Here is a 22,182-nt window from a genome sequence, read left to right on the forward strand (position 1 = left end):
AGCATTAGCTACTTTCTAACCATCAGCTACATGTATTTCTCAGAGATCTTTATATTAATTTTGGAAACCAACACGAAAGTTACATCTGTAATGCCCGTAAAACAATGACCATATTTAAAAATATTAACAATTTACTTAATGTCCACAACATCCCTCCACACGGCAGAGACTATAATTAAGATAATCCTTGCTTCATAATCTGAAAAGATAAGCACCCACTCAATACAATGCAGTAGGTGATGTGAGTGTTCAAGTGACAGAGTTTTAACACTCTCATTTTTAATTTTAATGCAAGTTTCAGATAGTTTTTTGCGTGAACACAAAATTAATTTACTGTATTTCCTTCAAATAACTAACAAGTCATACACCATATGCCAATTAAAGAAATCCTTTGTTTATTAAGCAAAAATTGCCCAGCTGTAAAAGATGCAAATTCAACTTTCTGGAACCACGTTTTACCTAAGTCAATTGCAAATAAAAAGCAAATGAAAACATGAATGAAAGATTTTGTATTTTATGGCTTCTTCCTTTAGCAAAATATATTTTCTTTGGGCCTTAAACCAAAAGCTAGAAATGCAGAGAGTTGAGTTAGCATGTCCAATTTGGAGGGGGAAAAACATATTCAAACTATTCTTTTAATAGTAAGCACAAGTCACAACCTAATGAACCAAGAGTTTCTGTAGAAAAATACGTAAAAATTACACTCACAAACTGCTAAATATTGTCAAGCAAAACTTTAGTTCTGATTTCAGAGACCACCCAACAAATGGACTACAGGGCAATCAAAAGCGAGCCTACAGCCATACGGATGCAAAGTGGAGACTTCACACACAGTCATACAAAGGCACAATGCTTGATCTACCCTCACCTCATATAAAGAGGTCTTATAAAGATGTGCTCTGCAGCTAAAATAAAACTGCTTCATGCTTTTGCCTCATCCAGAAGACCCCATCACATAACTATATTGACACACAGAAGGACAGTTACATGAAAGCTCAAGGTGTATCTAGTTACAGATACAAGTTACTGTGCCAAGTACATGCAACTTTATGTTTCTTACCAGGATCTGAAAACATATGTTTCTGCTACAACCTATACTTGATATACAATTAGCACCCAGTTTAGATTAGGACAGGTCTCTTGCTCTCTCAAACAAAACATACTTCATTCTGTATCATTGGCACATCGCAGTTCCAACATATTCACCTATCAGCAAGCGCTAAGTGCATTCACAGATTGAATAAATTAATTCCATTTCACTTGCCTAGTCGAAATTAAGTCAGACTTCTACACACAGACACAGATACAATGGCACAGGCTTGCAAGGACAGAAACTGCCTTCCAACAGTCTTGAATCTGCAGAGCTCTGTGAAAAGGAACTTCATCTTTCAGTACGGCAGAGAGACACCACGTCTTGGTTTGCCCAGCTACTAGGGTGTTGTTTTGGTAGAGATGGACAGCATTAATTGTGGTGAGTGTATTCTGCTAGTCCCTTCATCCCCAGTTCCAAACACATGTAATATAAAGCTAGCTTTGAACTACCTAGTTCTTGCATCAAACTGAATGCATCACCTTATAAACTGTAAAGTAAATTTTCATAATGCATTTGTCATGATTTGTTCTCAGAACAGCCTGAAAGACTACATGGATTTAGAAATGTTATTGATGCAATGGTAAAATTAAATCAGCAACATGTTAGTCAAGTCAAAGTATTAAAAAAAGAAAAATCTGTGGAAATACTTTCTGCCTTTCCTCCTGTCCTACTGTTGATATTTTGGAGGAGGTAGCTAAACACCCTGTCCAAATGAATCTGATTTCCAGGTTGCTGAAAACACTGAAATTTTGTTGTTCCCTGTAAAGAGAGTTAAAAATGTCACAGAGCAGCCAAAGACTAATACACTACTCAACAGAGAAGCCTATGTAACTGGTTACCAAGTTACTGACATTGGTATGCTTCCAAAATCATGAGCTGAAAGTGTAACAAAGGGAACCCAGAAGGTATGCTAAATCAGCTATGCTATTATTTCACCATTTAAGATAATTAAAAGGAATGTCAGATAACAGGCACTGTTACATGAATTTTTTTTCTGCTTAGAGCACATTGCACAGCATGTAAGTATAAATATCAAACAGTATTCTTAAAGTTCTATTTAAGGCGTAATGCCTCAAAAGACAAAGCTGCAACTTGTTTGATTTCTTTCTTAGAGAATTCAGACAAAGGAGAAAAAAAATTACCCAACTCTTTGGCACAGACATTTTCTAAAAGCATTCTGAAGTTATTCTACAGCAGAGCAAGCATAGCACAACATACATACATAACATACCATGGAAGACTCCATGACTACAAAGTAGATTTCCACACTTCTTGAAAAGCATTTCCCTTACAAGGCTTCAAAGCACAATTTCTTTAGCAAAGATGTATTTTCAACATTTGTTATAAACACTTCCTCCTATACTTTAGGCATCAAAATAAAAAACTGTATTGTGACAAGAACTATTTTGCAAGTAGTTACTTCACAACCTCAAATTACTTAAAAGAATCACAGATCACAGAATATGCTGAGTTGGAAGGGATCCACAAGGATCATCAAGTCCAACTCTTAGCCCTGCACAGGATCATCCCCAAGAGTCACACCATGTGCCTGAGAGTATCGTCCATACTATTAACATAGAAAGACAAGACTGTGGAAAAATACAACACAGTATGGCCTTTTGTTCTTTAGTAGTTACTAAAAATCCTGTGTTTAATAACACAAATAATTACACCAAAAAAAAAAAAAATCAAAATACAAATATTCTGAAACAGTTCCAATAGATTTGAAATGAAGAAAAAAGTACCCAAGACTTAATTTTGTAGGCATCTTATGATTTCTGTGCAGATGCATTTGCTAGATTCAAAGAATGAGAAAAGAACTTGGGGTATATTAGGAACTTATATAGGTACATAAATCCAGCCCTTATGGTACAAGCCATTGTATAAAGGTAAAGTATAACACTATAATGCTACAGAAACTTACTATACACTTACATCACCATGAATCCTTGGAGGGAGACGATCTCTTGGAACTCTTTCATAGTCATATCGCCCTTCAGACCACATTTCATCTCTTCGATATGCCACTAAAGACAATAAAAATACAAGTAGCGAAAATCAATTTGTTATGAATAGACAAAAGGATACTGAGCATAGAAACAAAGGTTCACGGATTTCTCTCAATATTATGTATTATGCACAAGCCCTGTACATTCACTTCCTATTGTTAGCCCTTTAAAATAAGTATTTCTGGTTATACTAGAAATTGCTATAGAAAGTAATTAATGTACTTTAAGCAAAAATAACTCACAGTATGTGCAAGAACAACTGAACAACTGGAAATCAGTGTAGCATAATCAGCAAAATTACAAGACTTATAGACACTATAAACAGCTGTATTGAAATATGCATATACTGCAAATACTAGCTGTACATATAAATGCATACACACAGCAATTTTGATACTGCTCTGCTAAAAAATACTGGACTTTTTAAAAAGTTTTTTTAAAAAATATTTCGACTATTTATTAAATAACTTCTGAGCAGTCAAAACACAGCACAACATTCCCTTTGATTACATGAATAAAACACATTCTTCATATGCAGATACTTCCTGTTTTTAATTGGAAGCCAGCAGAATACAAAAATTCCTCTTTCCAAAGAAGGGCAGCTTTCGAAGTCAAAATTAGTAATTAAAGACAGACAGAATAAACCATGACCCTAAGAGATTCTAGTCGTGCTATGTTGGGCAATACAGACTTGAGGAGTTCAAACAACTGCTAGAATTATATTTTTCTAAGCTTCCCTTCACAATGGTAGCTCTGCTATTAAAAACAGTCAATAAGGAAAAGTAACAGCAAGTCATATTCAGAAGAAGAAATACATATTACCTACTTGCATCAAATAAAAACATTTTATTGGAAAAATAGACTTACGAGGCTATACAGAAATATTAATACAGATGTTAAGAATTAACATGACAAAGGGATTAATAACTGTAAACAGAGGTAGCACTAAGTCAGATGTAAACCATTGCAAAAAATAACCAACACTGACATACTCACTTTTCTGCCAGTTTTAGCAACTCTGCTCCTGAAGATCCATTCACCTTCCCACAAAAAAAGAGACTGAAGTTAGCAAAAAAATGCATTTATATTCATCCTGAGTAAATTTTTTTTTAAAGTAAACCAGACAGGTAAAACCTAAATGTTTTACCCCAGTGATCAGTCTGAATTAGTACAGTTCCTTACTACACTCAATTAAGAAAGAATATTAATTACTCAGTTAAATTCACAGTATCAAAAAACTTCCTGTGACAAATAATTACAGATAAAACACCTTCCTAATAAATTCCAGAATTTACTTTCCCTTTTGTCATCTTTTACTCACTATCTCAAATCCCAGTTTTACTTCCATTCATTAGCAGAAGCTTTTGGAAACTGCTTTCTTAAAAGCACTTAAAAATATTTAACATATTCACTTAATGTGTATTTATTTAACTGTCTTTAAATATCATTAAGTAAAGAAAAATAAAACTTCATTTGCACATGATGAGAGGTTACAATTTAACACAGGTTTTTCCTTTGATAATACATAGTAAATCCTGACAAAGCAGCTCTTTTCCTCAACTGTAAGAAGCATTTATATTCAGAGATTTTTACCCTACCATTGGTTCAAAGTACCTGACTTAAATATTGTTCTATTTTATAAAAGACCTGACCTTAAATTTGTTTGATAACCAAGACACAGGACTCGTCTGATGTAGTCACAGATTGTAAATCAAAAGCTGACTGAGCCAACCAGCTGATCCTGGTTTTAGTAAGGGCAAAAGGTAGAGGATCTACTGTCCCTACCCTCTAAGGGACAGAAGAGTTACTAATTCTGAAGCCACTTTTCATCTTGCTGTATTGGATGGTCAGTTGTATCATCAGAAGCACCTTCCTGGCACTTTCACAGTAACTGTCTCAACTTTTCTTCATTCTCTACTCGGGGACTTTTGCTAAAGCCTTAAAAATTCACACCAGTGGTTACATGTACATTAACAGTTCCTTGGCCAACTCCCTGCCCTCCTTCCCACGTTACAGAGAGGGTGCTCCATCTGCTCTCACACTGCCCCCACAGTCCTCTTTTTTTTCTAGAACAGAATCTGAATACTTCAGTGTTTTTACATACTGTAAGGGAGAGAATTAGATTAAGCAAGACATGAAGCATCACACAGTCTTCCTCAATTCACTTCACTGCTGGCCCCTCATGACCAACCCTTGCCCCAGGTTGGATCATTCCTTCTGCCAGACCTGTCCACAGCTGGGGAGCATCTGAGCCACCCACAGCGCCCACTCCCACACCTGCTTGTCCACAGCTCACCCACCTCTCACACGTGCAGAGATTTAGGTACTTGACAGCAAGCCTCAGTTTTTTAGACCAACAGCAAATACCAGAAGCTAGATTCGAATAAGGTTTTCATGTGGGCTTTTTTATTTTTTTCCATTTTGACAAACACAGTAGTGTCCCTGCCCTGGTGTCTGCAGCTGTTATGAAACTGTTAACTGAACACAACATTCAAAAAGCAACACATTTCAGATAAGTGCCACTGAAGATGAGAGCAAACTTACACATTGTGCTGCTCTGTCAGTCAAACCACCTCCAGCATCCCAACACACATCACTGGCAGCAGGCACCACCACCCATATTCAAGCTCCATTACATTATCAGGCAGCCAGGCTGATAAATACCCTCCCTTTTTTATCACTGTTGGACCTCACTGAAACCAGCAAGCATTATCACCAGTATTCTGACAAAGAAAAACACAAGCTGGAAAGAAGGCAGAGATACACTATCACAAAAGTCAACATATGGACATAAAAAAAATATACACCAGAAAACGAGCAACTATGGAGGTGGGGAAAAAAATCTCATTCACATTTAGAGGAATTAAATGAAGGAAGGTAATCAGACAGAATCAACTACCAAGTACATCGCTCAAAATGATGGTAAGGTGAACAAGTAGAAGACTAATTTTATAAAGAAGACTAAACAGAGAAATTTTAGCTGGGACTAATGAGATAAAGCTGGGATGTATCTGAAAATAGCAGAAGGAAAAAGGATGCTTAAAGGGAGGAAAATGCATTTCCCAGCATCTTGAGCACATTTCATCTGCTTCCATAGAAAAAGAAAAAAATCCATTGCTTAACGCAGCTTTAATAACAACCATGAAGAATATAAATTCCTAAGGTCAATATGAGAATATTCCATTAACAAAGATTCAAGAGATCAAATCTCAAGTTTATTATGCTGTATTCAGATTCATCTGTTCTCTCAATAAGTACAAAGGTGTTGTAAAACAAATAAAAAAAAATCTGTTCCTGTTTCACAGCTATCAACATTGCCACTATTTTCTATTAGCATGTACAGTAAAAGTAGTTGATATGTCTTCAACACAATGACACATAACCACTTGCTATATTATTTTAAACAATCTCTTCCTCATTTTAATCAGAGGTGACTGTTTTACCTAAAGCAAGGTCTTTATTTTCTCAAATGAGTACGCTCTGTGAACGCAGAAGCCATTCTATAAATGCAAAACAAGCTGCTCTACTGCGATTATCACAGCCCTTTGTCTGTATGTATATATGTATAATTTGTGATGCAGTGAGGGCTACTTCTCAAGTAGATTACATAGGTCACTTCAGATTTTTTTGCACGTCTGGGTTTTCTTTATCAATTACTATTTTTTATTCCTTTTTGCTTTCTAAATAATACGTGCTAAAAATCCTTGATGCATTTGCAAAAGCATTCCGGTATTCTGAAATATTTTGTACACAATTCTTGTCTGTTTACACTTACTTGAGACATCACTCTTCATCAAGGCTAGAAACACCTACTTCTCCAGGACTCACAATTTTCTAGTGTGTGTTATCATCCTTCTGCAGAATCTAAATTTTTGTTTCCAAAACATACAGCTCCCTAATCCAGGTGGCTACATCTTGCCTTATGTGAACAAAGCATAAAACCAATGCTGTGCCATAAACCCCGAGACAGGCAGCTGCCATGTCTCCCATGCCACAGGGATATACCTGGGTTCATAATATTACTCTGACAAACAGCAGACTGACAAATGTGGACCAGTTCTGTCTCTCCTCTGCTTTGGAAAGCTCTCAAAAACTTTCTCAACCTCCCGTCGTATCTGGGACAGGCAGAAAACACTGAATAGACACAGTTGTACTTGTAAGATGAAAAGCAGAAGTGTAAGAGTAGAGGAGAAAAATCCAACACCTCAGGAAACAAAATAATATGAAGAGGGCATGAAGAAAAAACAGAGATTCAAAGACAGTCCAGCTCTCCCTAATGGCAAATATTAGGCTGTAAGACTTTCAAAAGCAAACAGAAGTATGACTGCAACAAGCCTAGGCATATTCATGTAGATACCAAATCACTTGAGAGAAGCAGCTTTCTTCCAATCTTTCCCAAAGTGTTCACGATCACTTTGACTTAAGAAAAAAAAAAATTATTTTAAAAAATCATTGACCACAAAAGTCAAACTAACTCATATCTCAAAAGGAAAAATAGCCAGACATGCATAAACTGAATAAAATTATTAAGAGCAGCAGCATTCCAATGAGGATTTACAATCCCATCAATTCCGTTTTCTTACCACATCATGCCAATACGTCACTGGGAGCAAGAGAAATGGAGACAACGCGTTGGGGGTCATATTAATCCAGTGACTGATGTATTAGCACTTTTTTTTTTTTTTTTTTGCCTGACCACCTGCAGTTACCAAGCTGTCCTTCAGTTACCAGTGCCAGTGCCACGAAAAGAATATTCTACCAGGCTGCAATGGGGCTGCTGCGCCCGCGCACCATCAATGCAAACAAGTGAACAGACCTCCGCCTCCTGCGTGGCTTTGTCTTGCGGCACACGTGAACAACAAAATATGTCAGCTCTCCATACTGCTGTCGTAACAGGACAAAACGGCAACGCTCTCAACAATTACTGCTGAAAGTATCGACCGGTCCTGCGTATTTCACACGGGGGAAAAAAAATCACTGCATCAAACCGTCCTCACTGCTTGCACCGGTTGCGTGAGTCGCCACGTCTTTTCGTGTATTTCTGACCGTCTTGGTTCCCCTGAAGTCCCAGATATCCCAGACAAAGAATTTTACAGGCTACTCTTGAAAAGGGGTCGGTGGCCCCCGGGGCGCCCCGCAAGGACCGAGCGCACGGTTGTGCGCTCGGTCCTTGCGGGGCGCCCCGGGGGCCGCGCCATCGGCTGGGGCAGCGCGCAGTGCCCCGCTCGCCCCGCGGAGGGGACGTGCGGCCGGACACCGGCCCCGCTCCGCGCCCCGCCGCTCACCCGCGTCCAGCTCCTGCAGCCCCGCCGCTCACCCGCGTCCGGCTCCCGCGGCCCCACACCTCCCGGACAGCACCGCGCTCCCGGGGACGATCCCGGTGCCCACACCTCCCGGACGGGGATGCGGCTGCACCTCCACCACCGCTTCCGGCGCTGCCGCCGCGTCAGCGGAACCCCCACCCTGCCGGGGCCGCCTCCCGTTGGCCGCAGCCTTGACGGGCGCCGCGCGTCGGCGGAAGCGCGCCGGGATCGGGCAGGGAGGGGGGGAGAGCGGGAAAGCGACGAGGAGGGAGAGAGCGAGCCGTGAGCCCCGAGCGGTCCCGTCGGACCTGGCTGCGCATCTCCCGGTGCCGCGCCGCGGGATGGGCTCCCGCGCGGGCTGAGCCCGCCGAAGGCGGGGGCACCGCGCCCGTGGCAGCGCTCGTTTACAGCTCTCTCGCTTCGGGCTTTCGCGGAGGAGGAAGGGACGAAATAAGCAGCTGGTCGGTGGCGGTGCTGTGGTAAGGGAACCGCGGGGTGATGTTACGGCCGAAAGCTTTAGTGCGGCGTGTGGAGGTTCCTGAGCAGTCTGTGGTTCTGCTGCCTTAGCGGGGGTCCTGCACGTACCGAGCCCTGAAATGGAGTCAAGTCTCTCAGCTGGGGTTTGAGGAGGAAGGGCCGTCACCAAGTGAGCTACCCTGCTCTGTCCCTCCTGGGTGAGGTTCTGGGCGAGACCAGATGCGATCTAACCAAGCAGCTCTTCTCCCGTCTTGGCTATGCTGGAAATCGCTTTAAAAAGACTCTGCTAAGAAAGCGCTTAAGGTGGTCCCTGCTGGTGGTCTGGTGCCCGCTTACTTAATGTCCCTAAGTTTTTGTAGTTAGATTAGTGGACAAGAGTGGTTCAATTTAAACGGATCCTTTTTATGTTCCTCTTTGGCTTGGGCAGACTGTATTCTTTCTTTGCTGATAGCATTAACTTTATTTACCAGATTCTGATCCTGTTTGATATTTCCTCTGTGCTGTTTAAGTGACTATGAGATAAAACAGATTATGCTCTGACAGCTTATTCCATGCCCCCCTCTGTAGGACAGAATTGTAGCAAGGGGTTAATACCCATGTCAGGAACCAAGGAGAACATGAGTTTGGTTTCCTCCTTTACCACAGACATTTGATTATAAGCCTGAGCCAAACTCCTCTGAAACTAATGGTTTGTTGATTTGGGTCTAAACTCTGTTGATGCTATTAAATCAGGAATAAAATACTGTGTTTTAAGGATCGAGATAGAAGACCTCATATTAGTTGGCCTGAGTGAGCAAGCCTTGAGAAACTTATTCACAAATCACTTATGCTACTTTAATTGATTGAATTATAAATCTGACCTTGCTGCTGTGCACTTAAACACACAAATTTGTGCTTAAGTTGAAACACTTATGTTAAGTCATGAAAGTATGAGTAAATTTACACTTCACTTGATGCTTCAGAGGCATCTGAACAATTTTGCTGGTGTCCTTATCTGTTCTGGGACAGAGTAGAAAAGCCAGTTACTGAAATTAATCACTGTCTTTTCTTGTGATGTCCCTAGCGCTCGTGACAGATGCTGCATTAAGCATATTGGATTCAAGCAAAACATATTCATCTACCTGATCTATTTCTCAGGAGACTTAATCATTGCTGACAGATGGCTCTTGTCAAAGAATGGCTTCTTTTAGTTCAAGTTGTTAGAAAAGACAAAAAAGATTGAATTCAACAAGTCGTTGTAATGAGAGACAACTCTATTCTCAAAGTCAATATGTAAAAATTATGAAGAAGGCATTAATATTACAGAGAGGCTATTACATTAATGAGAATTTTGCTCAGTCCCATGGGGATAATGTACTGGCTTTCAGCTGATGCTTTAAAATTAAGTTACCAGGCAATACCTTAAAGATCAGGCAGTAATCCAGGATAAAAAAGAAATGTTTTGATTTGTTGGAGAGCTCTAGCAAGATATAGAAGTCAGGCTGTACATGACTCTAAGGTGAGTCTCCTGCGGCAATTAGAAAGCTCAGATGTTGTTTTTTGGTTGGTTTGTTTGTTTTTTTTTTCTTGAGGTCAGGGGATATTTACTGTTTTTTCTTGTCAGCTGAGCAGAGAGACTGGTGATCAAGGAAAAGGAATGTGATGAAAATGTTAAATTTTTATTGGACAATTCTATGAAGTCAGAAAATTCCTGAAATAGAAGGCCTCTCAGCCTTGTAATGATGAGTCTCCAGATGACACATCTCATCTAGAGATTTGACTTAAAGCTTGAACTGCATTTTTTTTACTCCTCCCACTAAAAAACATCAGATAGTAAATGGCGATAGCCCTACAGTTACAGTACTATGTCTTCTATTAAAGTTGTACCTGTCCAGTGAGCCAGACGTTAAAAATAAGAAAACTTTACCCAACAGTCCTAAACATTACAAATTGCTAAAAATATTTGGGCAGTTGGAGCAGGAAAACTGTTACACTTAAATATGTTCAGGAGACTAGAAACAAAGTTCAACCTCAGCTGTCTGGCAACCAGCACTCCAGGGTGCAACTCTTCCAGCTTGCTTCTGGAAAAAGTAGTGTGTAGCTGTAAATGGTCGTTCTGTAGGCTGCCTTCATTAATAATGTCGTAACAACTGAGCTATTAGGCCTGCAGTAATCCCTGCATGATGTATCACCTCCTCTTTGGAGGTTTGCACTGTGGTGCTGTGGAATATTCAAGCTGACTGCTCTCCAGCCGTGCTGTTCTCCCCAGCACCTGCCCATTACAAGGAGAGCTGCTTTATCTCCTGTTACAGGGTGCTCCAGCTTCTCTTGTCATTTAGGCAGAGTGAAATTGCTGTCTTCAGACACTTGAGGGTCACCTCTTCTGTTTTCTCCTCCACTGCTGAATATATTAGCACTGGCAATTTACTATGGTGCAGCATTAAGGTCAATCTTACCAAGTCCTTCTGTCCGCTGTACATCTGGATAACTTCACTTCAGGCCATCTATTCGCATGGAATGTTGCCAAGTCAGTTTGGTTAGGCTTGGCAAGGATACTGATGCCAAGCAGAAGGGGATTTGGGATAATGAATCCAGCCTGCATAACACCAGATGCAATGTGTGGCCTTTATTGGAAATTTATTCTGTTTTCATTTGCTTAACCTTTATGTTTCCATTTTTCCTCATGCCAAAAAACCAGGCTCTGAACACTGAGAACCTCAAAATTCAATCACTTGGAAACTGCCACTCAAATGAATTGTGATACAATAAGCATGTCAGGAAAAAGAAGCAAAACACTTGGATAATCAATGCCTGTTGGGAATATCAGGTCTTCAGATGGCTGAATCATGAAATGCCTGAAAACATCAGCTGGATTAGAGTATGATATTAGTTACTTTGTTGGCACTTGGCCAAGCAATCTGTTCAGACTAGCTGCCCAAGAAGTCCCATAAGAAACTCTGTGCTGTAGCAGATGTTGCTTTTAATACTTCAGGCTTTTATCCCATGATCAGCTTTTGTCTACATTTTAAAAATTAGTTGGTCTTGGTGAAGAAATGGCTTGATCCTCAGCTAGAAATAGGCTAGAAACGCCAAGAAGCAGTAATAAGGCTGTAGGAAACTGGACAAGGCGGTAGCAATTGGGCTGTGTGGGTAGTGGATTTGCTGTACTATTTGGTGTGCTCTTTCAAAAGCGCCATGTTTTGATCTTAAATTTTACTCACTTAGCTCTTGGCCTGAACTGTGGCTACAGAATGGATCAAAGAGAATGTTTTACACAGACCTTACATCGCTTAAAATTTTGGGAAATGTCCAAATGGGAAGAAAAACAGTGCCTGTTCTTTCTCTAGTTAGTTCAGTTACTTTTCACCTAGTATTAGAAGATATGTATGTGGTTATAACAGTATTTTTTAATTGATTCATTGTTTCCAGACATTCTCAGTTTCAAGACCGTAGAAAAGATTGGAAATTAAAATGGCTTTGAAATTTCCTCGTTTCCTGTGGGATCAAGCTGCTTAATTAGGAGGAGGAAGGGAAGTGCTTCTAGGGAGAATGCTGTCTTATAGTCAGCTGTGGAATACGCTTGCAGTTCTAGAGGAGTGTAGAAACCTGAGCAATAGCTACAAGAGGAAATGCATGCTGCTCTAGCGTCTTACTACCTTGACTTTAAAATATATCTCTCTCCCTCCCTGCAATAATTAGGGCTCTGCTTTAGGGAAGCTTTTTTTTCCCCTAACCTGTTTTGTGTCGAATGCAGCTGAACTGATAATTGTATAAAGAATCAGATCATGCAGGTACTTGAACAAAGGTCAGTAATTTCACATACATATGGCTCACATACAACAAAAATATGTTTGGATCAGGAGAGGAAGAAGGAATGTATGTCTTCTGTAGCACATGAAGGGAAGCACTAATTCCATGTAAAATGATGTAAGGAGATAAAGGGAAATGAGAGCTTTGCTTTTCTACAACTTTGTCATGGCTGTCTGGGCTAGGTTTGAAATACAACTGAAAGTCTTGGAGCTGTTTTTTAATTTATTTCTCCGCCGAATACAGTTTAACTCTTCTCTCTTTCTTCTGTTATCAGAAAAATGAGTGGTGGGTTGGCACCAAGCAAAAGCACAGTGTATGTGTCCAATTTACCCTTTGCTTTGACAAACAACGATCTGTACAGGGTAAGTTTTAAGAGCTGCGTTGTTTAGATTTAATTTGCTGACAACAATTTTGAGTGTAAAATCAATACTGATATATATCAGTTTGTCATGATAAATTTATTACTAATGAAATGCAATTGTCTGTTGCTAAATCTTTTCATTTTGTTTTATATTTCAGATATTTTCAAAGTATGGGAAAGTTGTCAAGTAAGTGACCTGATACGGCCTTCTATTTTTGTACCTCTCATTTTAAATATTTAATGTCTTTCCTTCACTTGAAAGTCTTGAGCTTTTTATAATTTAAGCATGGATGTGGAACTGTATTGAAGTTCTGTTCATTTTAATAAAGTATAGATTTAATTTAACAACTGGAAGTTCTTGCAGTTACATTCATAATACAAGAATATTTGTGCTGGGGACAGGTTTTGCTAACTGTTTCCTAAGAGGAAGTAGAATGTCGTTACATACCATCAGTCTTTTCTCTGAAATAGTTGAAATAGTATTATTCTACTAAGTATTGTTCTCTTTCCCTTGAACACATGTGGGGCACAATGGATAAGTGTGCAAGTGAGAGCTTCTACTTATGTTAATCAGATATCACAGTTCCCACAATTGCAATGTACAGTTCTCTACTTGTGATTCTAGAGGGACTTGTTATTGTGACTGCTTAGAATTTTACCTAAAATTAGATGTAAGGCTGCATTTGAAATCAGTAAGAACTGAAGTTGTGGGGGGGTTCCCACCACCCTGCCCTGTTTTGTAACTTTTTTCTTTCTTTTTTTTTTTTTTTTTTAGTGCATCTAGATCCTTTTTGAATTTCTCAATTTGCTATTGAAGCTGTTTATTTTGATGTTAGACTGAAGAATAACTTTTTATGTCATGTGAAATAACACATGTATCCATAATCCTTGGATTTCAGATGGAGATATTTGTAGAACAATCCTGCACATACTTAGCGTTTCCTACTGTGAACCTGTTTAGCTGATTAGTCCTACACAAACATAGATTTCTCAGTTTGGATGGAGTTCAGTACACTGGTTTTCAGCAATAATAGCAGTGATAAGATTAATTCTGAATTTTCCTTTCACTTCCAGTATGTGTAGTTCCCTCCTTCAAGTCATCCAAGGGAATTAGGAGTGACACTGTCCCCTGAAATACCCCACATCCTTTTTTAAAATCATCTCCACTCTACCTGTAAGCACATGGCTAGGTTAGCTGTTCCTTTGAATTTCTGTTTATTGAGCATTTTTATTGTTAGATATACTTTAACCTTTTTGCTGTATAACAAAGCTACAATCCCACTGAGATCTTTAAGGAAAAATGTCTTTGAAGTCATTTTAGTGTATCAATAATGCAGTTATATGTTTCCAGAGTTACTATTATGAAAGACAAAGACACCAGGAAGAGCAAAGGAGTTGCCTTTATTTTGTTTTTGGATAAAGAATCTGCACAAAACTGTTCTCGGGCACTTAATAACAAACAGGTAAATTGTGGAAAGTCGTTACGGCAAGAGGGCTGGGTTTGCAATCCCAAAACATTTACCTTTTCTTTCCAATTTTCTGCAGTTGTTTGGAAGAGTAATAAAAGCAAGTATTGCCATTGATAATGGAAGAGCAGCAGAATTCATTCGCAGGCGTAACTACTTTGATAAGTCTAAGTGTTACGAATGTGGGGTGAGTAAAACCAAAAATGTAGAGAAATGGAGAAAAGTTGTGGGTTGAAATAAGAACAGCTTAATAATTGAAATACCATAAAATAGTAGTAATAATAGTAAATGGTAATGAAAATGAAAATAACAAAGAGAAATAAAACCCAAGAAAGGCAAGTGATGCAAATGAAAACAATTGGTCACCACCAACCAATCAATGCCTAGGCAATCCCCAAGCAACAGCCCCCCTGCCAAACTTGCCACTAGTTTTATTGCCTAGCATAATATCATCCGGTCTGGAATATGCTTTGGGTGATTTTGGGTCAGCTGTCTTGGCTCTGCATAACCCAGCCCACTCAGTGGTGAGGGGGGTGAGCGGCAGAAAAGGCCTTGACTCTGTGTAAACTCTGCTCAGCAATAGCTAAAACATCCCCACATAATCAACACTGTTTCCAGGACAAATCCAAAACTATAGCTAGCCCCGTACCAGCTGCTGTGAAGAACATCAACTATCCAGCCAAAATGAGCCCAGAATCTTAGCTGGTGTCTTCAGTTTGGCCATTGTTCATCCTGCCTGTTAATTTTTTTTTTGTTGATATTATCAACTTGCATAGCACGTTGTGTCATTTTCAGGAATGATAGTACCCCTTCTGTCTTTTATTAGAAATTCTGGGGGTGGGGGGAAAATATGTGCATATTATGGATGCTTAACACGCTGATGAGCAGATAAATCTGAGTGTCAGTATAATGCTGCTTGAGAAAGAAAATTTCCTAATCTTTGCTTCAAAATGCTTGCTTTTGCTATATCTTTAGAAGTTCACAATACAGTTGGCAGTAAAATAAGCATTAGAAACAACTGGTTTCTAGAAGTGAGTTTTAAGTTTTAGGCAGTTTGTGACTTTCCCTGAATGTAATAATGTAGGACATTGAGATTTGGAAAGTATTTAATGTCTAATACAAACTTGATTTATATTCATAACAGCAAAAAATGTTGTCTCACTCCTGTGTCTTAACTTCTTAATTCTGAGGTTTCTATCTTGCATATAAAACCATGTGCAGTATATTCAGGTATTGCAGCAGCCAAAGAAATCTTTTGTGTTCATGGCTTGTTCTTAGTTTTCAGTTAAACGTGCATATCACCAACAATCTCTTAATTCCCATGGCAAGCTTATAGAGAGGAGTTTGTCTTCTGTGTGCTATTTCAACATTCCATTTATCTTACTAATTGCTTCCATTTTTTATTCTGTGAACTGTCTTACATTAACTTCCCTCATGATATGTTTTAACATATAGTTGTTTGTAATGGTTTCTGTTAAGCAATATTTCATTTTCTCCAAGGAAGCAGGACACTTAAGTTATGCTTGTCCTAAGAATATGCTAGGAGAGCGAGAGCCACCAAAGAAAAAAGAAAAGAAGAAGAGAAAGAAAATAGTTGAGCCAGAAGAAATGTACGTATATTTAGTTACATGTTACTACTTCTTTTAGGAAGCTTTTTCATACTAAACACTTAAACTAAAGAACTTTTATTCTTTTTCTCCCTGCACAATGAAGTGAGGAGGAAGGAGAAAGTGAAGAGGAAGGAGAAGACCCTGCTCTGGATAGCCTCAGCCAAGCCATAGCTTTTCAGGTACAAAATTGAAGCATTGCATATTTATTATTATTTTTTAAATGCAACTGTATTTCCTTCTTCAGTTGCTTTTCAAAAGCTCTGAGATACATACATAGGTATGTCTGCTCTATAGCACTCAGGGGCCTCTTGTTTGGCAGCAATAGTTGGTAACTGTAGTTGCATCTTCACACTGCAGGCATGTTCAATGGGATCTTGTTTGGGTTTTTTGCACTTTCATTATTGCTGGTTGATGTGTATTTATTTTGTCTTATTGTTGCAGCTTTTTATTTCCTTCAAGCTCCTTTGCTACTTAGTTTTCTCTCATCTCTGTTCCAGTGCCCTGCTAGATTTTTGTTCACAAATCCCTCTTTACTTTGTTAACTGAGCAGATGGGAAAACACAGTTATATATGAATGAGTGTACACATCCTCTGCCCTCACTGGACTATCCTTGAACAACATCTCTTTCTAGGGCACTTCCTTTGCCTAGTACAGTCCATTGCAGTCTCTAATAGACTCATCTCTCAAAACATATTGAATGCATATTTTATTAGATAGATAGATTGTCTGACATCTTTATTACCGCCTTTATTACTTGTTTACACACTTTTGCTTCACTATACTGAGCAAACCTGATCTGGTATTCAAATTTCTTGGCTCCCTGGTCAACAACTGTTCCCTGTGTGCTGTCCCCAAAAAAACCCTCAAGAGTTATTAGCACAACTTTGTTCTGAATCAGATTGTAATGAGTGCAGAATTTTCACATGATATAGTCCAAAAAAATTAATTCAAATATGCACAATTATCCCCCCTTTCCCCAAAAACTCTACAATTGAAAATAAAACCTATAAAGCCAAGAAATATTCCTGTATCTCTCACCATCCAAAATTTTTATCTGGTAAAAATAGGAAGCTTCTGTTTAAACCTTTAGCTGAATAACCTTCAGTAATAATCCCCAAAGGCATTCATTATGTGAATGAATGACTGCAAAGGACAATTGTTAGAAGACTTGTTAGTGGAACAAAGCTGATTCAATAATGTTAGTTTAAAACATGAGGCACTCTTTGCTTCAGATCTCAGCTTCTCTATAGTTTTGGAATTTTACCCATGGCAAAATTCCTCTTTTTGAAAATACGGGATACTCCATGTGGCCTGCATTGGTGTAGAAGATTGCATGTGAGAAGTACTTTCAGAAATGTTTCCTTGTGCATCGATCAAACACTTTACCTGGAAACGTAGATAAACCCTTGTCATTCTCCAACTTATTTAATGATTAAATGCGTATGAATAATTAGCATTATTATTTGTAATACATCTTAATTTTATTTAGTCCTAGCTAATACTTTTCCTTCTTTCATTGTAGCAAGCCAAAATTGAGGAAGAACAGCAACGATGGACACAGACTGCAGGGGAATCTTCAATTTCAGATGATTCAAAACGTCCACGGATTAAGAAAAGTGCTTATTTCAGTGATGAGGAAGAACTTAGTGATTGAAATAATACTATTCTATATGTATATATAATATATGTAGTGTACCTTTTGTAAAGTGATACAAGGTGATCTGTAATATAAGTTTGTTTTGGTGTTGAAGACACTGAAAATCCTGTTGTGTTTTATCCTGTCCTCTCACCCTCCTGTCTTTTTATACCTTTGTCTCAAAACTTCACCTTTCAAGGCAGCTTCTTCAGAAAATGATGTGTTCCTACACTTAAATCCAGAAGAGTATCTATGAGAATTCTTCTTACAGTTACTGTCTAGACCCAAACCCTGGAAGTGAAATCTTTCCTAAGAGAATTTCTGACAACTTTTTTCCCATGAGAATTCCTCTGAAGATGACTGTTACCACTACTGATTCTTTATGTATTGGTCTGTTTATTGCCTGTTTGGAAGCAGGAGGCTTTAGCAGTACTTTGGTGGATTATGAATCTTGGATTGTTCCTCTTCATAGTGTTAAATTTCAGCTTTAAGCATTGTACTAGTCTTTTAACTCCTCATGCAATAGATGATAAATTACTGTCACATCAGCATTGTTTCTCCTGACTGCAGTTTGGGTGCCTAACATGGTAATTATGGTTATCCATGGGGTTTTAAATATACTTGTATCTAACCTGGGTCACAGTTCTATGTTCACAACCCTCTGAACCTGTTGGTAAAATGCAAAAGGCACAAAGTTTCCTACATACTTTAATTATCTTTGATGTATACTTGGAACCATCGCAGTCTCTAAGCAAAGTGTGTCGGCACCTAGTTTGCACATAAAGCTGTCAAGACCTTTAAAATAGTGTCTCCATTCTTACCTCTCTAGGGTTCTAGTCATGTTCTCCTGTACTAGTGATTATTCCCAAAACCACAGACACATGGTGGTAACCGTTTTAAAAAAGTCTAAACTTTTCACTTTTAGAAAGCACAACATTAAATACTTTCACACTTGGAAGAAGAGATGAGCTGGCTTCTTTTTCTGTTTTCAGTTCTTCCTGTTTAACCATCAGGACTTGATTTTCTTCCAAATATTCCATTATCTGTTCTTAATATTAATTTACATTCAAATACATAAGGTGCAAAGCAAAGAAACACACGCGCACACACTCTCTAAGCTAGCATAAAGTAGTCTCATTCAGAAGGTCATTCTTGTCCTTGTTTTGCTCCATAAACACAAGAATTCAGAAACAAGAATAAGGCAATAATAGATTTTTCTCTGCAAGCTACTCAAACCGTTGGAATAAGGAGGAATATTGGGTTCTAGACATAGGAAGGTCTTGGGCTCAGTAATCAAAGAAATGTTTTTAAGACTGACTTTGACTTTTTGCTGAAAGTACTATATATTAAATCTGAAGCTTCCTTGACGGAATTTTGGAAGATCTCTTGATACTGAATAGCAGAGTGCTAAAGTGCCAGGCATAACTTGGTAATAATAAATGCAAATCACTCTACATTGTGTATGTAAGAATGAAGCCTGAGGAGTTCTAAACTCTGCTAAGGAAGAAAGTCTTGCTGCCAGCATGCTTCTCTACAAGTGCTAGGTTAGGGCCTAGTGACAATCAAAAAAAAGATGAAAGCAAAACAAGCAAAAATATTGGGCCACTACTTAAAATGGGAGTTTGTCTTCAAGTACCGTATTCGGTGCTGTTTTTAAAAAAAGATAGAAAACTGAAATGTGACAGAGGACCAGTTTGACATTGTCCATGACTTTGGTTTGGGAATATTTGGTAGCTTGTAAGAGTTAAGATTTCAGTGAAGTGATTAGGCAGCAAGTTTCAGACTTGTAATTCATTACACTATGTAATGTAGTAGTGGAACTTACTGCTAGGAGACTTAAGGGTCATGCAGTCAAATGGATTAGACTTGTATGTGAAACAGATTTTCAGATGTTAGTTTTAATAAAGTCTCCACTCAGAAATATCCTCAGTTGCTGGCTACCTCTAACAGTTAAAATATACAGAGGAATTAACATAGTCTAGGAATGTATTGTTCTTACACAAGTTACTGTTTCATATTTGCTACTGGTGTGTTGTCAGAAAGCATAAAACCCAAAATGGAGCCTTATTCTGACCTAATAAAGTACTTTTTCAAGAGTTGCAGTAGCTGAAGCAAGTTGATATATCTTTCTAGTCTGCTTGTCCTGTCTCACTGCTTTCCCAGTAGGATTTGCTCTTGTCAGCATGAAGCAGTAGCTCAGTCCAGACTATTACATCTGACCCAGTGTTGTTCCTCCATGCTCTTGTTCCAAGCATAAAATCACTTGAGGTAGGTAACATTGGAAGAGAAAAATAAAAATGAGCCTGCTTCTATGCATAATGGGCATCTAGAATTCCTTACCTTAAATCATCTTGCTGTAACAGTTTTCTTAACTCTGAACTTTTATTGTTTAGCAGTGCTTATAGTTTTTGCCTTAGAGTCAGGGTAAAGAAGAATACACCTAGTGCCTAAATCATGATCTAGAGGGACTTGGGATGAATCTGATTTATGCACTTGACCTTCTGAATAATTTTAAATGTCTTTTCTTTGTTGGCAAGATAAAAAAGCATTTCTAGGTGAGCACTAACCTAGAGCACTAACATTGGATAACCATTAAGTTAGATAGCGTGAGTACCTGTTCTACTTGCTTAAATCCAAAATTGTTTTTGGCAGCACCCCTGATGCAGCTGCCTCATCCTGAAAAAAAGGCCAGAATTTGTCAATGAAGTCTCTTTCTGATCTTTGAACCGGGAGAGGTTTGCTCCTGTTCATGTCCACTATCACCTACTATAAGCAGCATGGCTTCAAGTTGCCATCTGAGTCCCATCAGCGCTGAGGAGCAAGGGGGAGTGTTAACTAGGCTCCTGATTTAGATCAGGCCAATAGGGTGCAATTATTGTTGCTTCAGCAACAGAGTGGTGTTTTTGCCAGTTTGGTATCATAAACCACCAACTCCAGAAACAGAAAACAGTGTTGGTGGGTGTATGGCTCTGGGCCAGACAAGGTGAGACTGTGTAGCCTTGTTATCAAAAGAAAAATAAAAATCACATTGCAGAACACCTTCCTGTTAAAAAAACCACACGATTGTCTTCTGAGGGGGTTGTGTGTAGGAGGTGTGTTGGTTTGGGGTTATTTTTAGTACTTTGAGGAGTTAGCTTAGGCTAGCAAGCTGACTGCTAGTTTTAGAGTAGAGATAATATGGCTTTCATTAGTAACAGACTTTTTTTTCTAATAATGTCAAAAACTTGGATCTTTCTGCAAACATCCACTTATTAGGTTTTGTCTTTCATAGTTTCCAAACAGCTTGAAAATTGTCAAAATGTGTTCTGGGTCATAGGACCTCTCGTCTGTTGAAATGGCTAAGAGAGTAGTCTCTCAAAAGCCACTAGGAGATGCCTTTTATCTGTCCTTGTGGAAGAAGGGGCTATGGAAGAGAGATAAGGATGATCAGCTTAACTGAATGTAAATGGTATTACTCACACTGTGTCTTTGCAGCACTTGTTAAAACCATTGCAGCTATGAGACACAGGAGTAATTTTAGTCCATGTTTAGCAGGCTCCCACTATGTTCTTGGCATATTCAGATTACTACTCTCAACAGAGCAATAGGAGGGACTGCAAATACAAAGAACTGTGTGTAGCTAAATAGGTGATGTCTGGAACAAATTATGAACACTGGCTTCTAGGTCACTGTGTTCTCTGGGATAGCCCTTTAATCTGCAGAGATGACTTACTGTAGCATGGGAAGGTGAGCTGTGCAGACTGTCTAGCTGTAATCTTCTAAGGCAAAAATTGTTAAATTGCTTAGAAAAGCTAGATGTAAAATGCGATATTTTAAAATGCCATTTATGAAGTGCTACTAATAAGCATTTCTATTTTGCATCTGCAGTGTCAGTATGTTTATATATTCTGTCACTATTCCACCATTACTCTTCTATAAAAATATTTCAAACAATATTCTTCCAAATGTGCTATCTTAAAATAACTGGTATTGGATCTTACTTCTTTTTAATATAAATTACAAACCCACTTTTAGATATCCTTTACTCAGCAGCTTTATTTATCTTAACAGAGTGAGGGGTTTTTTTTCTGTTGCTGTCAAAGGCAATATTAAAAATTACTACACTGTTCCTTCTTTAGAGAAAAAGGTGTAAAATGGAGAGTTTAGTCACTTTTAACATACGTGACCTTGTTTTTCATATTTATTCTGGTATCTGTAAAACATACCCTATTAAAGCAATAAGCTGAGACTCTCCATGTAAAAAAAAAAAGCAATACTTCTTAAATTGAAGAATTGTACAGGTTTGAGAAACAAACCTCCATCATTGTCAGGCTAACCCTGACCCTGCTGTGTGTTCAGACAGACAAGATGTGTGTTTATGCATGTATTTTATGGATGTGATGAGTAATACAGCAAGCAGAGGGTTACAGAACTTGTGGCAGTAGAATGTGATAAAAG

At 38.5% G+C, this 22,182-nt stretch overlaps 2 protein-coding genes across 6 annotated transcripts in view; one reads left to right on the forward strand and one right to left on the reverse strand.

The window, feature by feature from the left end:
- The window catches only part of PPHLN1 (periphilin 1), a 68,050-nt gene extending 59,611 nt beyond the window's left edge, over positions 1-8,439 (reverse strand). For all 5 annotated transcript variants that reach the window (XM_027893432.1, XM_027893433.1, XM_027893429.1 and 2 more), the window contains exons 1-4: positions 8,420-8,439; positions 7,817-8,029; positions 4,099-4,147; positions 3,029-3,120 (exon numbers count right to left, since the gene is read on the reverse strand). In XM_027893432.1, the coding sequence (XP_027749233.1) occupies positions 3,029-3,120; position 4,099 (93 nt within the window). In that variant the 5' untranslated portion in view covers positions 4,100-4,147; positions 7,817-8,029; positions 8,420-8,439. The remainder of the gene's footprint in view (positions 1-3,028; positions 3,121-4,098; positions 4,148-7,816; positions 8,030-8,419) is intronic.
- A 301-nt stretch (positions 8,440-8,740) lies between these two features.
- Positions 8,741-19,841, forward strand: ZCRB1 (zinc finger CCHC-type and RNA binding motif containing 1). The gene is made up of 9 exons (XM_027893436.1): positions 8,741-8,884; positions 12,946-13,033; positions 13,191-13,219; positions 14,384-14,495; positions 14,578-14,685; positions 15,999-16,108; positions 16,212-16,287; positions 17,632-18,629; positions 18,710-19,841. The coding sequence occupies exons 2-8, from the start codon at positions 12,950-12,952 to the stop codon at positions 17,761-17,763; spliced, it is 651 nt and encodes a 216-aa protein (XP_027749237.1). The 5' UTR covers positions 8,741-8,884; positions 12,946-12,949; the 3' UTR covers positions 17,764-18,629; positions 18,710-19,841.
- Positions 19,842-22,182: the final 2,341 nt, after the last annotated feature.

Source organism: Empidonax traillii, unplaced genomic scaffold (genome assembly GCF_003031625.1).
Source record: "Empidonax traillii isolate 1590-97213 ecotype Southwest subspecies unplaced genomic scaffold, ASM303162v1 scaffold388:size1278207, whole genome shotgun sequence".
In the NCBI taxonomy this organism is placed as follows: Eukaryota; Metazoa; Chordata; class Aves; order Passeriformes; family Tyrannidae; genus Empidonax; species Empidonax traillii.